Below are 16,863 nucleotides of genomic sequence, written 5' to 3'. Positions count from 1 at the left end.
TACAAGGTGAGATGATGAAAAAAAAATGTATTTAAATACCTGTTGTTGTCGCCCATCAGCTGAACTCCTCTGTCTAATAGAGAACTGGCTGAAAGGCCCTGCTTTATCACCTATAATGCAAAACAAAACTGTAAATTATAAATCTGATGTGCTGGGTGCATCATGAATGTATCCATACAATTTAAAAATACAGCATTACAGTGAATATTAAGTTTAGTTTTACGTGATACAGTCAATGGATGGATACAGTCAATAATTTTGCTACAACCTAACAAATATTGTTAAGTTTAAGTCAAAGACCTTAAAGCTGGGAACGGAGAGCTGGTCAAAAGAGGAGGAGCTCTCTTCACTTGTGGGTGTGTCCAGATCAAGGGGGCGATGCAAGGACGACTTGGAGGTTCTTTTATTGGTGGGCTGCTTGACAGACCAATTTGAGACCTGACAGAGGTCAAGTAAAATGATGTAAAAAGACAATACAGTGAAAATAGACATAGCGCCAGGTTTCACACTAACATTTTTTCTTTCCTTGGAGAGTACCAGTACATAGAGGTCCATCATGAAACAACTCACCTGGTAGTGGGCCAAGTAGCTCTGGTAGCACGCCATGACGTGAGGCTGCCGAGTTACAGGGCCCGGTTCAGCTGTCTTTTCTGCTTCCACTGAGCTCTCTTCTTCCATAGCCAGGGCTGAGACAAAGGAGGCCTGGGATGTGTGGCTGGGCAGAGGATGGGGTGGCAGTGGAGGTAGCGTGGGAGGCAGCGGCAGAGGACGAGGCTCAGTGATAAGCTCCCCATTAAGGACGTAGGTGAGGGGACCCTCAACGCTGTGGTAGATGGAGCTCCGGCTGGGGGAGATCAAAATATTTTAATCAAAAGGCAACAAATTAGCATATTATGGTTTGGCCTTAAATATTTGTAGACAATATCTTATCAAACTAAGCACCAATGTTTTGGTGGCATGTTGCACTTGAATGTCAGTCCTCTTCACAAACCGTTGAAATATTCTTTAGAGTTCTGCTTCATAGTTTCATTGTACCCAACATTCAGGATATCTGCCAGAATCTGCTGCTCTGTATACTGTTTGATTCTGCTGAATTCAGCCTAAAGCTTCCACAGGCCTGTGCCAGCTGAAACTTTCCAAGACTGAAGTGATTGGGTTTTTGCTGAGGCTGAGGCTGTATCAATCAAAAAGCATGCTGAAATCAATGTGAGAACAATTTCTGGTAATAGAAAATTGACGAGGCAGTTTCAGAACAAGAGTGAAATACAATTTGCAAAACATATCAGCAGTGAGCGGCTACCCATGGATCAAACTTTTCATTTGCTACAACCCCTCTACATCACATCCATCCATCCATGCACACATGATCAAATCAGAGTAGTAATGAAAGCTACAACGTGCTTAGCTTCGGGGCAAGTTACTTTACAGGATGAAATTCATAACTTGTCGGGTATAAAACATAAAAATGACAACAGAGTTAATGTGTTTCTGCACATTGTTCCATTAACCCACTGTCCAATCATTGCCAAGTTATTTAATGCAGTTTGTCAAGTGGGGTCTAGTTTTTGAGGTCCCAGAAGCAATCATGCCTTGAGTTAACAAAGGTTTTAAGCAGATAAATAAAGATCTGACAAAAAAAACACTATAAGTTAACCAAATGATTATGCTTGCTGATATTTATACTTTAAAATGTGGATGATTGAAATGTTTCTTGTGTGATTAGATTAAGATGAAGTGAAGGAATTATGTGTAACTGAATATGTTTGAATACGACAAATTCTTCAGACATGTGTATGTGTTGGTAACTGAATCATGATAAAGTGTGTGTAACCTGTGTATGTGCTAGTTACTGAGTGTGTCACTAACTGTATGTGTTAAATGGATAAAACTGTGTGTAAACCTTATGAGTTAAGCAACTGAGCTTAGGTGTGTAATTATGTGTGTGCTAGAGGATAAGGGTATAAAGGAGAGAGACAGAGACATAGTATTCAGAGTTGTTCCCCGGAGCTGCCTAAGTGCTGCTACGGAGTTCACTGCCAAAGTTCTGAGGAGTCATTACCAGACTTTCTGCCCAAAGGACATGAGGACAACACTGGACTTAGGCTGCAGAGTTCGCTGAGGACATTGTTGGAAGCAAAGTTGTTCTAACTTTGTTCAACAGGCGAGGACCACACTCTGCCAACCGGAGAGTCCCAAGCGGTCTGCAATTTCCCCAAAGAAAAGAGGAGAAGAAAGCACCTACAACATTCAGAGAAGCAAAGGAGGCAGCAGCAGAGGGCCGCTCCCCTCCCGGGGCTGGGAAACCCAGGGACTCATCACAGCCTGGAGAGTCGGGGACATTCCACAGCAACCCGCCAATTTGAGGACAGCTGAAATGCCTGCACTAACGTTCCAGTTCTTGCTACTAAAGATGATTGCCAGACCACAGTTGGCCTTCGGGACCTCTCCGCTCCCCCTGCCGAGGAAGAACGCCCTTTGGACCTAAACGAGACTTTGCATTGAGTCTGCTGGTCTACGGGGGAGTTCAACCAGACACAGGTCAAGACCGGGTGTGGTGGTAACTGCAGAGCCGTCCACTCTCTCTCCTAAATTTTACAGTTGGAAAAGATTCATAGGTACGCTCAGTTTAGTTAAGTTTAGAAATAATCAGAAATGATTAATAGTTTAATCATGAACTGATGCTATGCCCCTGCTAATGCTATTCAATAAAAGCTATATTGCATTTAGAGAGAAGACTTATGGGATTTCTAAGATTCACCTAATCCGCATACTAGCAAAAAGTTAAGTTGATTGTGTGCAACAGATCTAATGGTTCTTAAAGGTTGCTTAGTCCAATGAGTTGTTTAAACATTACCCCTGAGGTTAAAACAAACCTAGGAATATCACCAAACGCAAACAGTTATAAGAGGAAAGCTGTCGTTAACAAACGTGTTCAATAGATCGATTCTGCTACAAGAGGGGCTGCTGTGCAAGAGAGTATTTATTGAAATAAGAGGGGTAAGACGTTTGGAGGAAGACAGTAAGAACCTAGGCGAGTATTCCTCGACGCCAGCTTAATCATTCTGCTGAATCTTGTTAGGTGAAATCTAACAGGCAGATAGAATCTAACCCTTTAAACGGAGAGCTGGACTAGAATTATCCTGAGGAAAGGGGTAAGGAAGGCACAACTGGCGACAAATTGTATACTGACTCTTTTCAAACCTGCAGGCACAATCTCTGATTTCCTTGCTATTACAGCAACTCAAGACACTGGCTGAATGTTTTCAAAAGGCAAAAAGTTTCTATATTATTTGCTTCAAGCTCTAACTGCCATTCAGGTAAAAGAAGAAAAAGTCATAACATTCATTGGATTTCTGTACATAAACCTAATCCACCAAAATACAGATTAAATGCGTTTTAAAAAATGATGACTGAAAATCTGATAAGACCTGATGAAAAATGTAATTCCTGTGATCACCACAATCTTTTCAGGAAACTATGAAAAATGCTGCATAATGGCTATTTAATAATTATTTATAAAGGGTAACACTCTGGCAAGGTCAGAACTTTGCTGGGCAGGTTGTTAATTCATCTTCTCTCACTGATGAGAAATAAGAGTCTTTGATGTTACTGTGAGCTGTCCTAAATCTACCATCACCTTAATTCCACACTTAACCTTGTACATGATCTGACCACCCACCCAGCCTCCCTTCAAATTTTTAAACTCTTTAACTTTGAGAACTTTTGTGAGCTTTACTGACGCTTAACTCTATTTGCAGAAGACTCCACACTCCATTTTCTACAGTGTATGTTATCTCAGCTGACCTGTAGTTCTCCATGTGATACGGAGGCTGCTGTGGCTGCTGCATCTGCTGCCTCCTCTTCTTCTTGCGGCCTGGGTACGTCCCTGGACCCTCATCAGCGCTGCTGATTGGCTCAAAGTCCTCAGCAGCAGAGAAGTAGGCCTCACTGTCAGCAACTGACATGCTAGAGTCTGCAGAGCGGTACTGATGGAAGGTGTTCGAGTCTGCTGATGGTGTGAAGGGAAAGGAACCGTAGCTCCTGCGCTGACGAGGGGAGTCCAGAACGTTCTCATCACTACGGGAAACCTCGCTGCTGAACTGGACCCCTCCAGATAACACTGGTGGTGGCTTATCGGTGAACACGGCAGCTGATAGGCTCTTGGTGCTGCCCAGCCGACCAGAGTGTACAGAGGACTGTCGCTTCAGAGGAGAACAAAGGGGTGAGCGCACTGAGGAGCGATCCTGGGAGCTGTTGGGTGACACTGGTGAGACCTCTGGGACATCTCCCAGGGTGCTGCAAAGAAACAGGAGTTCAGTTCAGTTCAGTTCAGTAAATTTATTTCAAACCTGCACACAGCTCTTTTGACAACAGACATAAAAATATATCTTGGTTTGAAAAGGGGATGGATGAAGCAAAAGCTTTTAAATTTCCAACCCCCCACTCACCATCACAAAAACATTACAATACAACAATACAAGGGAAAAAAAAACTACAGAGATAAACATACAAAGACAGACGGGCCCACCTTCTCTGACTCTAACCCCCACTCAACTCATCATCAACATCATCATCTCCATCATCATCATCGAGTGTGTGTAAGCACTTTTCCAGTGCCCGCACACATCCACACAGCCAAAGGCATCAGTCTCTCTGTTGCAAATATTTCAACATAACATTCCTTTTAAATGCTTTTTTTAAATTGATTAATATTTTTGCAAGCTCTATCATCTTCTGTAAGTTTATTCCATAATTGAACTCCACGAGAAAATCTCAGACTCAGAAGGCGCTACAGGATGTGTGGTCGGGCTGTAGTCAACCAAAGAGAATTTTTATCCACTTCAATGGCAGCTGCTCATAAAAACCAACCAACTGGTGGAAAACAAACGCTGCACGTTTGCTTGAGATTAACTGAATGAGTCACCATGAACTGACTGTACACTATCTGCTAGCCTTATTATTCCAAATGATTTCTAAATCATTATTTAAAACTAGTATTTGCAACACATTAAATGAAATTTATCTTAACTTGAATCAAAAATATGAACAACACTCAGAGAAACATCTGAAACTTTTTATACAGTTTTCAATATTATGTCATGCTGTGGAACTGCAATATGCAAATTGTTTGTAAACTTCACACTCGACTTTTTAGCCATCTGTTTGAACAAATTGCAGCTACACCGACAATTTCTTTGACATGTGGTCAATTAGTATGCAGTTGACACCACGTAAATATTTAGTAAGCGTTGCCTATAACAATCAATAACACAGACTTAGCAATCTCTATAATGTAGGGAGACCTCAAACTTGTGAAAACATAAGAAGGTCTGCAACTAGTCTGATCCTTCCACGTCCAAACATAATGAATTAATCCTGGAAAGCTATTTACGGAGCATGTCTTTTCCTATAAAAGTAAAATGGCAATTTTCCAACCAATTAAGATTTAGTCAGATGAGAGTACACCAGTCTCCTTATGTTGACATGAAAGTTGCATGTTTAAAATCAATGTGTCACTACAACCAGGCTGAAGATGCTAAACTTCCTACCTGCTCTCAACCCTTATTAAGGCATGTTAAGAATTTTAGGGGTCGAATGCATCATATATCACAGTACACTTACACCAGTTCATTTGTGGTGCCATTTGTTACTCACTCAGCAGGACTTTTGCCATTCATGGGAAACATGCGTTCCTCTGTGCTAGGTGAAGGGCTGTCTCGCTCTCCAGCCAGCAGCGGCAAGGCAGCGCTGGAGGAGCTATTTTCTTCAGAGGATGAGGCAGAGCTGTGGGATCGCTGAGGCACCTGGAGACTGAGGTGTTGCTGTCCACGCCTCTGAGGCAGCTCAGGAGGTAGGCAAGGAGAGTGCGTCTCCATTTTCAGTCCTACAACCTTCCCTGAGAAAACATGGTGAAAACGGCTTCTAAATACTTCATGGTCTCATGTTGGTGTTTTGTTAATGTTGAATGCTCATGAGTAAGTATAAATAAATAGCTCAGGATAATACGATTTATTTGAAATATTCTCAGTTAATAAACTTAGAGACAGACAATACCCAGCAATCCTATGCCAATGCTGCCTCTCTATAAGCAGAGAAGTTCTTACTGTTATAGTAATTAATTAAAACATTGTAGGCTCTAATTATTCTTTATTTTGCCTAGGATCTACAAGAAACCCCTTCAGCAACTCTGTAGGGGAATCACTTTTGCAGAAGATATCAGGAAATGTAGAATAAATCCTAGCAAATCCATACCATCCAATTTGGGTGTTTCCTTTGTAATTATCCACTCCCCAGGCTGCAGCAGGGACTGGCCATAACACATGTCTGACTCAGTGCTAGTAGAAGAGAACGCCGATGAGGAGGAGGGCGTCAGCTCTTCAAGCTTAAAGAAGTCCAAGCCCATGTTGGTACCTCCAAAGAACCTGCAGCCTCCGAGGCAGCCACAGCGGTTCTTGCTTCTCTTGTTGCGAATGCCAGCCTCATCTGGCCACAGGAACCAGAGTCTGAGGAGAAGAAGTGGGACACGGATGAGTGAAGGGAAAAGTGAAAAAGATGAACGCAGCAAATAAAGGCATTTGGGGTAATAGAATCACTTCTAAAAGAGACTAAAGTTTTGTATTTGTTTTTATTGGGTATCAATAAGTTTCTATCAAGTGTTACACATTGGAGGCCTTGCAGATAAAAACGAGCTTTACTGACCTCTTTCTTAATTAGCATCTCAAGAGGATTTCTTTCTTTGTTCTGATAAGGTTCCAGAATTTAGCTATGAAGTGTCATAGACTCCTAGAATCATGAGGGTACATATACTGTATACATAGTTTCTCACAACCCACAAACAACACATTTAGGTGCAGTAATAAGAAACATCGCGCAAATTTCAAGTTAGAAAACATTATGTACTCTAGTGATGTTGGTTTAGAGATTTGCAATTTTAATGTGGAATTCATTATCACATGAGGTGATTGACCTTTGGTTTAAATACCTCATACTGTTTGCTGCTACTGGTCAGTTTATTGTTTCCCCTTGTTGTTTTGTTTATTATACGTCACCCTTGGTTTGTCCTAAAACTATGTGTAATTCTTGAACCCAATGCATGCTACTTCCCTCGTATCCTTGGACTTGCCCTGTGCTGCTGCAATACCTGAATTATCCCTCTGGGGATCAATAAAGGATTATCTTATCTTATCTTAACCCTTTAAGCTTCAGTCATTTCCAGCCGTTTTCAGTACAAAAAATCGCTAATATTCTATTTTTAAATAAAAAAAATTACGAAAAATACGGGGAATATTGGACGTGCATCGGGAGGTGCATTTCCTTGAAAACGACCGATTCGGGGATTTTATACGACTTCAGGACATGTTTTGGACAAAATAGTTTACTGGCTTGTGTCATCTGGATGTAAAAGGTTGGATTATGGCCGTTTTTTGTGGAATCTTTTTTTTTGTGTGTAATAATAAACCCGGAAATGTGAGTCGCGCTGTGTGCGTTGAAGCCGTGTATAGAGAACGGATGGATGAATATTTGTTTTTGTCGGACAAATGTGTTTTTCTCACCCGCTGTGGTAATCGCATCTGAAAGTGGTTTATACCGGCGGATTCATGAGAATCTAAGCTTTCCATCGGTGTATAGTGTTTGTATAATCGCGTTTGCACCCGTCGGACATTCTTGAAATTCCTATGCAAATTAGTAGGTGTACCGCCGGCGGTACACTGAAGCTTAAAGGGTTAAATATGTCTGCTTTACAATACAAGCTGAACCTTTATATGACTGTATCAGTGAATCATTCAAGAGAAGTGTGATACAACGGCTGAGTCACTTTCATTCTGAAATTAGGTTTCAGCAGTTGCTCTCCTGTAAACTGCGCTTTGACCATTATCAGTTCTGCATGAACTCACAGGTGCTACTAGATGTAATAAAATTCAGAAGCAAAACTGAAAAACAATACCCAGTGACTTAAATAAAACAAACAAAACACCACAACTCCCAAAAATCTGCTATGGGTAGCTGAGGGAAAAGTGTAGAAAGTGTAGAGATGACTATCTGTTGTTTCTACCTTTTAGTCTGAGCATCATGTAGTTCCAGAAAATGCCTCTGGACTTCACATTTGGCTGGGTGGTCAGCAGCCAGGGCAATATCTGCTGTGATGAGGTTCAGGTTGACTGAACCTGCCTCCAGCCAGACAGAACGTCGCAGCAAAGGGGGCTGCCCGAGACCTAATTGCTGACCAGGACCTTGACCTTGTCCAGCCAGCTGCAGCCTGGTCACCTCACTGTGTTGCTGCTGTTGTTCAATGTACTGGCGGATATTTACGTCCTGCACCACAGCACTGATGCCTTCTCCCACTGCCTGGTTGTGCAGGTTGCAATTGGCTACACGAATAATACCCGTCTGTGGGAGGAGACAAAGGAAGAATGACAGATCTGTACAAATACCAAAAGCCTAGCACACTTTGTTAAACTGTTAGGGAGTTAACAAGTTGAATGGCTCTAAAACTATTTTTACTTTCCAACTAATAAATAGTTCTTAATTACTTTGATGTTGGCAGCACAGCCGTGCTCCACGATGAAGAGGTCAACGCCATCCATGGCTAGCCGTGTCATGGTGTACTTCAGATCCTCTGATGTACGACAAGGACCAGGCAAACAGGTCAGCTGAAAGACAACCATCAGTTAATACCAGAAACTATTCAGTCGTTTTTAAAAAAAAAAAGTTCCTGTTTAGTCTTGTGTGCGTTTTACATAATGCTACATAGCCTGTAGCCACAGCTGCTCAGTTGTCAGAAACTAATGAGGGCCCGCAGGTAGAGTTGTTAAAAATATCCTTGTTAGTATTCAAAATCAAGCAAGACGTTGTCTGAAACAGACATGTTTCTTTCATGTTTTCTAAAGCTATCGTGATGTTATGTATGGATGCTATGTATTGCTGCTGTAAGCAGATCAATAGATTTGTGTTAAAGACTGTTGTTGAGTTTCTCCATCTGTGTAAAAATTGAGCTTTCTGAGTCATGCATTGTTACAGAAAAGGTTTTCTATGGCCTCCATTTATTATTTGAAATCATCAGAACATTTTATTTCAAATTGGACAGTTCTGAGAAGCATTCAGATCTTACAAAAACAGCCTTCAGCCATAATGATCTAATTTAGCAGCTTCCAGTGTGAGATTTAGACACACAGCTGCTAACTAGCTCCAACCAGAGTTTGACAGCTACAGCAGAGAAAGTGTGAAAGCGTAAAGAAATGAGGCACAGACTTCATGCAGAATTTCATAGTGTGTGGTCTGTTTGTACCTTGGCATCACAGATGCGACGGTCAACACCATGCTGGCAAATGACAGAGGGCTTCGGCTGTTCTAACTGGAACTCTCGAGACACCACATGGAAAAGAAAAGTCTCACCCCACTCGATCATGCTAGCCACCTAATAATCACAAACACACAGATTGACCAAATATTTTTTGAAAAAAAGAATAGAATGGGGGTGGACAATGCACAAAGAAAACCGTAAAGCAACACACAATAAAAGATAACTCCTCTACAAGCTACAACAACAAAAAAATCTGAACAGCACTAACGGTCAGATCAAAGGCAAACATTTTAAAATGGCAAAAGCTGCATTTATTGCAGAGCTTTTCTGGAGAGTATTAGAGGTGGTTCATACAAGCAAGCTTTACAAAATACATATTGAGAAGTATTTTCCCACAGTAACATACACAAGCCCACTCAACTGACCTAAAGATCCATGATGTAATGAAGCCCGCACAGGTTTATAATAAAACACACCCACACACCTGTGGAACAGTGACCCTCCCAGTGAGGCCACCAGCCTGCATGTCGATGAGCCAGGCGTACTCCAGCGTGTCACTGCCAAGAGGGAGACCCTGAGCAGAGAACATGGCATGGGCCCTCATCTGCAGGCCAGACAGGCTTAGGTGGCCATCCCTCAACACCCCATCCGCTGTGGGACGCTGTGGACAAAAGATTTGCACACACTCATTTTCTGCCTTCATCACAAAATCCACAAAAACTGCAATGACATGAAGGAAATGGGTTGCTTCTAGCAATCCTTTCCCAAAGTAAAAACTCTGACTTCTTCCCATAACATCCCTCTGCGCACCATTAAAAGTGCTTATTATCAGGTTGGAGGAGAGGGATGAAGACTACACATTCTCTGTCAGGAATTAGGGAAAGTTATACACTCAGCAGCAAATAGGATCCAACTTGTGGCAAAAGATAAGAAATTCTGCGTGGTTATACAATATGCAGCTGCTTATGCAAAAATGTGGTTGTTGCAAGCATGACTCGCATTATGCAACACTGACTGCAGGTTTTATTCAGGATGTTAGGTAGCATTACTGTATTGTCTTGCTCTGTCTTGCTGATGCTTTTAACAGCATAACAGAGGCACTGACATAGCTCTTTCAACAAAAAAAAAAATGTGTGCGATACTGTGTTTAAAGCTAAGACATTATTTTTAATATGCTCTCACACAAACAAAATCTAAATCTAAACAATGTTCGCACTGTATGGAGCTAAAATGAGCAGCATTAGGGAGCTGTGTGGAGCTGTATAATACCTGGTAGTTGTCACTGATGAAGATGTGAATGGGGGACAGGAGCAGCTGAAGCATCGTCTCCTTGTAACCCTTTTTCATCTCAAAGCATAGCCGTTCCAAGAAGCCGGATGGGCCTTCTGGACCCTCGCTGCTGCAGTGCTGCAGTCCCCAAGAAAATATGCAAATATACACATGGAGTCATGCATCGATATTTCCATTGGGAAAAAAAAAAACATCAAAAGTTGAATCCAGCCAGAAGACAAATAATGTTAAAAATAGCTGATATAACTGTGTAATAGAAATGAAAGCACTTTCCTGAATGTACATTGTGTTCATTTTGTGTGTGTGTGTATATATATATATATATATATATATATATATATATATCGCGTGCACGGTTTGTCCCGAGCAGACGAGCGGCGGCGGCAGGTGTTAGCCGACCAGCTAGCGAGGGAGACCGGGGAGAGCAGCCGGCGGACCGCAGAGTTACAAATGACAGCTCTGATGGCTTGGTGCTTTCCGTTTTTTTTGGGTTTTTTTGGGCCGCGGACCAGTGAGGCGGCAATTTCGGCAAAATTGTAGTGAGGCGGTGGCCTATACCAGCGAGGCAGCCCGCCTCGTTGGTCATATAGGAGGGGAAACACTGTATATAGATAGATAGATACATAGATAGATAGATATACATACACATACGTATATATATATATACATTTTGCATCTCTGTGTACAATTTCAGCAACTTTATTTCTCCCTGTAGTGAGAGAATTGTATCTTTTATCGTACCCCACTTTCTGAGCTTCAACACTGCTTCCTCTCGCTCTCTTTTTAAACTGGACTACTACACTAAGCTATTGGCAGTCATTGATCTTACCATTGGCAGTCTGCCATGTACTTTGTAGAGATTGATGAGTACAGTGATGTCCCAGGGCCGCAGATCCAGGGGATGGATATTTGAAATGTCCTTATGCTCGCTGTCCTCCATTCCTAGAGGAGACCAGCCGAGGCCTGAGGAGGTGGAAGTGGACAACACCGGACTGGACACGGCCTCCTCAAAGTCTGTGTACATGTCATCCTCACCAAAATAGTTTTCCTGTGGGAACAATGGAATGGAGGTTAAAAAGGTGTCTATTGGATTGGAAACTTTAAGATAATTTCACTTGTTTATGCATATCTGTTGCTTATGTTAATAACCAAAATAGACATTCACTATCTTTTAATTAATTTGGATTATTGATTCAACTAATGACTGCGTAGAAGAAAAGTCAAAAAATAAAGAATTTCTGCACCTTGATGGATATCAGTGCTCGGAGCAAGGGTCCATAAAGGATGATTTGAGAGTCTGGGGACATTTCCATCTCCACACGAAGTCTGTCAGGGGGCAGCTCTGAGGGGTCAGTGGGTGCCCGACTATGGGCAGCTGAAGCAGACGTGGAGGTGTAGCGCGGTGGGGCATTGTGTGCGACTGAAGTGTGTTCTGGGGGCCGCAACGCTGACAGCATGGATTCCTCCATCTCAGACACTAAAGTAACGATTCACCTCAAGGTCAGACAGTAGTATGTAAAACAAGTGTAAGGTGACAGCAAATGGTTTTAAAGCTGTATTTCAGTACTTTACTAGGGTTGTAACAGCAAACTTCACGGTTCAGATTATATCATGGCTTTTGAGTCACAGATTGGCAGACAAAGAGAGATACATACTGTTATGACTGTCACTGTCAACTTCTTTAAACATGGCCCATTCATGTGAACACACAACTGCTTTGTATCTTGTCAGCGCAAATTTATGCCAGGACAAATTTATTCAAACCAGGAAGACAGCTGGAACCTAAACTGTGGTGCATATCCAGATTACTTACTTTAGATTTGTGAGACAGGACATTGGCCTGTTGTCCCATGCCATTGTAGTTACTTTAAACAGTAACAGAAGCAGCAAAAAGTTTTTCACACTGTGGTGCTGAACCACTGGGGAGGCCTGAAACTACCAAGTAAACCTCTTTGTATTTTGTGGTATACTGAAGTTTTAAATTTGATGTCTGTCATAAGAGTCCTGTGCTGGGGCACCAGTAGTGATCAATTTTACATCAACCAGTCATGAGTGGTTAGCCAGAGCTGAACAGGATACTAACTGCAGCAGTGGAAACAAAGAAGCCTACAGCAACTTGGGAGTATTGCGGAGCCTGGGAAAGAAAACCCCAGGCATCACAGAAGACAAGTTTTGATGCTCCAGATAAAACAGAAACTCTCCTTTCAGATGAAGGAGTACAGTCTAAAAAAGAAAGTGATCAATGGCAATGACATACATTGTAAGCACGTCAACAGTGTTTGTCTAAGTTCCATACTGCAGGTTTAAAGACAGTTACAATTTTTCACACAGTTTCATGGTTGATTTTACAAAGAACAAAGAACTGATACTGAAGCAGTGAGCTTACATGACTGTTTCAGTTGCTCATCAGCCTTCTGGGGATAAATGGGGTGCCAGGTGTAGTCAATGATGAGCAAGAAGTTAGGCACACTCCAGCAATCCACCCAGCCAGCTCTAATGTAAGGACAAGAAACATGCACTCTCAGAACACAGTCATAATGCTTTATCATCATTTCAAGTGGATTTTCCACTTCATCGTTTACTTTATGATCCATTTAACTCGAGGACATACAGTAGAGACAACAGACAGCAAATAGGTCATGCCCGATTTCTCTGCAGCACAGAGTGCGCTGGTCCACAAAGTATTCGATCATAGCTTCCCAGGGGGTAAGTGGGGGGTAAGTCTTTCACAGTGCTAAATCAGTATAGTCTTGCTCTCAGCCATACATAATGAATGATTTTGATGTTGAGTTATCATGTGCAAACCCTCAAAGCATGTACTACCCAACCAGCAAATGGTATTCAACATCTCTTTGAACTTTCAGTGACTCTTGAGGTTGCACTTACAATATGGTAAATGCCCTGCTATTTAAGATTCTACTATGCAGACCAAGATGGATGAGCAACTGTTCTAAACATTCTAAAGGGTGGCATGCATGACGAGCCTAAACTTCAAGAAAAGAGTCTATACGTCATACGTCTTTATTCACCCCGGGCAAAATCACACAACCAGTTGATTTTTAAAGGGAAAAGAAATTAATGCAAACACTGCAGCAGTTAGAAAATGTTTCTGGTTTCAAATGTTAATACACAGTTACTCCCTTTTCATAAATGTAAAACAGTGAAAGAACAAATGGCTGTGTTTGGGACTCATAAAGCTTTAACTGACTTGTACAGTAGGTAGGGATTCGTCAGTAGGAATTGTCAGCTGATAACTCCACAATTTTGTAAGTTCTACCGAGCAGAAAAGTAAAACTCTTATATGAGTGCAAAGGACCTGCAGGAGTGACCAGTGCTGCTGTGCAAACAGGGTCCACATGTAAGAGCCATCAGAGGAAAATCATGTCAGCATCTTAAGTATGCAAAAGCAACATCTGGATAATCCAGGGTCATTGCCAAAAAGGAGCAGTATTCAAAAGGTCAAATGAGCCCTGTTAAAGAAGTCAATTCAGGGCTCCCTTGACAACATCTCCTTTCTACCTGATGTGAGTCAGTGTTACAATGATGAGTCACCCCACTCTTTGCTGACACACTCACATTTTGCCCACAACTAGAGAGAAATAATTCCCAGGTTTATAACTCACTCTGCGTGGGTGATGTTCCTCCAGCGGGACTTGGTGGGTTTTGGAGGAGGGGGAGCTCCTTGATTCTCTCCTGGCATAAACATGTCTGGGGGCAGTTTGATATTCTGGTATTCTTTGGCCAGGGTGAGCAGCGGGTAGCGGCTCGGGTGGCACTCTGGTAGGGACAGTCGCATGTCTGTATCTTCAGCCTGAGGAGAAGAAAGCAAGTATTTGTCCACTCACTCACGCATATTCATAGTTGATCTCAAAGTATTCATATCTGTGGGCACAAATCAAATACACCTGTATCTCAAAAATCTATATCAAACCAATAAAAAATATACATCACATGCAGTCATACTTTTGTGGATACATATTCCAAATATCAAAATCCCTTTAAATAAAACATTAAACTAACTGACATTTATTTTTGGAACATTAATCATTTGAGGCAGCACTCACCTTCAGGCTGAAGCGGGTATGGCAGGTGGTTGGAACAAACTCATTGAAAGGCAAAGTGAAGTCTATATTGAGCGTCTCGCCGCAGGCTGCCAGGTACACTATAGGAGATCAATAACGCAACTGATTAGTCCTCCCTGCTCTGGGATTAAGTAAAGTATATACTGTATATATCATCACTTAAGAGAGTTAAAGTATCCTGTCACTGACGTTAGCTTACAGTATTAAACAGGTATTAAAGTATTGATTGTCTTCATGGAGTTTTCATTTTTTTGCTAATACTAATGCTCAACACACACATAACTGCAGGTCTATTTGATACACTGCAGAGCCGTAAAGCTACTGTATCACTCAGTTTTAAAAAATGTAAAAATTTGAAATGAAACAGCAGATAATACCTGGTACAAAGATGTGTGATTTATTTCCAAGTGAAATTCAGGTGTTTTTGTAATAGCATAGTCATACATAATATTAAAATAAAAATCTTTAGAAATTGTCACAGAGCTAAAGGATTCACACTTATCATTATCTTGAATTTGGATTTCAACAATAGGTTTCTTCTGACTGGAAATGACAAGCACAAGTGAAAAAAGGTAGTAAGATGTTGTTTTAGAGATGCCTATGATCAAAGTAAAGTTTTTTTAATCATTTTTTCTTCTATTTTTACATCAAAACAAAATTTTAAAAATTACTCATACCCTGTCTCAGTTATCAAAGTCAAAGCATTGGTCATCACATCTATTAAACAGAGACGTCTCTCTGCATGTCTCTATAGGGATTTTCTTGCCCTGTCATCTGTGTGACATGATCTTCAGGACTTTTAGAAAGGCTCATCCAGAATCTTTTAACAGAGCTAAAGACCAGAGTCATGTCGAGGAAGCCTTCCAACCTCAAATATTTGTATTGTTTTTCTTTTAACTATTTCTCAGCCACTTTGACTGTATGTTTTATATCATTGTCTTCTTGGAAGGTCCAGTGCTGCCCAAGGCAAAGATTTTCTGCCAACAGCCTGATTTTTCCTCCAGAATTTTAATGAAGCTCTCTTTTCCCATAATACCTTTAACTTTGAGAAGGTTGTCTGGCTCATCATCTGAAAACTACCACCAAAGCAATACTTGCCCACTACCATGTTTAACAGTGTAGACTTTTTATTTTAAAGGATTTATTACCTCTCACTTCTTTTATCTCTGTCTCCAAACAAATCAGTTTTTATCTCATTCAACCACTAAATTGATAATCAAAAGATTTCTTCTTTGTCCAGGTGAGCTTTTGCAAAGACTGGGTGATCTTTTGTGTGGCTGCCTTGGAGAAGTGAAGTGCTCCTTTGTCAACATCCACCAAGACCAGCCTTGTTCAGTGTCCACTGGAGTGCCTGTCTTGAGATACTGGTATCAGAGCTGTTCCGATTAATCGGAGAGGTCTTAGTAGTGATCCTCAGATTCTTGCCAGGGCAAAGATCACTTTTGGCTTCCTAACTTGCCCTTTCAGATCTTTTACACTGTGGAACTCCTGAACATTTTGATGTTTTGCACTGTGGTTACTGGCACTTGAAAACAACATGGATATGGCTATATTGTATTTCCCTGTCCAGTGAGCAGCCGCAATGCACAATCCTGTCCTGGTGATGGACCCTGATAGCAATGTCACTCAGTTCTTTTGTTTTAGTCATAGATTGCATGGACTAGTATTCAGTGGCACCTGCAGAAAACTTCATAGGGGTGGTCAGGTGGGGCCACTAAAAATCTTGGGGTGGCACACCAAAACCTAGGCTTGCGCTAGCCAATCGTCACAGCGCCATTGGCGCATCGTGTTGCTGGATGGCATAGTCATTCTGAACCGTGTGAGCCACAGTGGCGCTCTATTTTTCCTGTAAAAAGCAACAAAAAAGGGATCGACTTACTTTTTCTTCGAAACACCCTAGCGATAATATAAGAAAAACAAACTTTTTCTCTCGGCAGGCGTCGGAAATGGTCGGAGCCACCTGAATCTTGATCACGCGCCCAGGTCATGAAACACTCTCAGCCAATCACAGAAAAGCATGCTATTTTTACTGTGCGAAATTTCTGAACGGTGTGACACAAGGCGAGTCATTTGCAATCAGGAAAAGCGAGAAAGAGGAGGTTTTTGTTGAGTTTATGCTACAGTTGTGAGATATGGTACATAGTGAGGGTTGAAGAATTGGACATAGGGGGAAAAGAAGGTAAATTGGAC

At 41.6% G+C, this 16,863-nt stretch overlaps 1 protein-coding gene across 1 annotated transcript in view; it reads right to left on the bottom strand.

Moving 5' to 3' along the window:
* Positions 1-16,863, bottom strand: part of kiaa1109 (KIAA1109 ortholog) — a 103,104-nt gene that overhangs the window by 58,716 nt on the left and 27,525 nt on the right. Inside the window, 16 exon segments of the mRNA XM_051941604.1 lie at positions 40-110; positions 301-438; positions 571-844; positions 3,805-4,296; positions 5,656-5,896; positions 6,253-6,503; positions 8,054-8,388; positions 8,532-8,651; positions 9,287-9,415; positions 9,786-9,962; positions 10,571-10,708; positions 11,421-11,639; positions 11,836-12,068; positions 12,978-13,084; positions 14,215-14,402; positions 14,656-14,753. Coding sequence (XP_051797564.1) covers positions 40-110; positions 301-438; positions 571-844; positions 3,805-4,296; positions 5,656-5,896; positions 6,253-6,503; positions 8,054-8,388; positions 8,532-8,651; positions 9,287-9,415; positions 9,786-9,962; positions 10,571-10,708; positions 11,421-11,639; positions 11,836-12,068; positions 12,978-13,084; positions 14,215-14,402; positions 14,656-14,753 — 3,211 coding nt within the window.

Source organism: Acanthochromis polyacanthus, chromosome 1 (assembly GCF_021347895.1).
Source record: "Acanthochromis polyacanthus isolate Apoly-LR-REF ecotype Palm Island chromosome 1, KAUST_Apoly_ChrSc, whole genome shotgun sequence".
NCBI lineage: Eukaryota > Metazoa > Chordata > Actinopteri > Pomacentridae > Acanthochromis > Acanthochromis polyacanthus.
The sequence above is the reverse complement of the archived record's forward strand: the minus strand, read 5'-3'. Positions and strand labels throughout refer to the sequence as shown.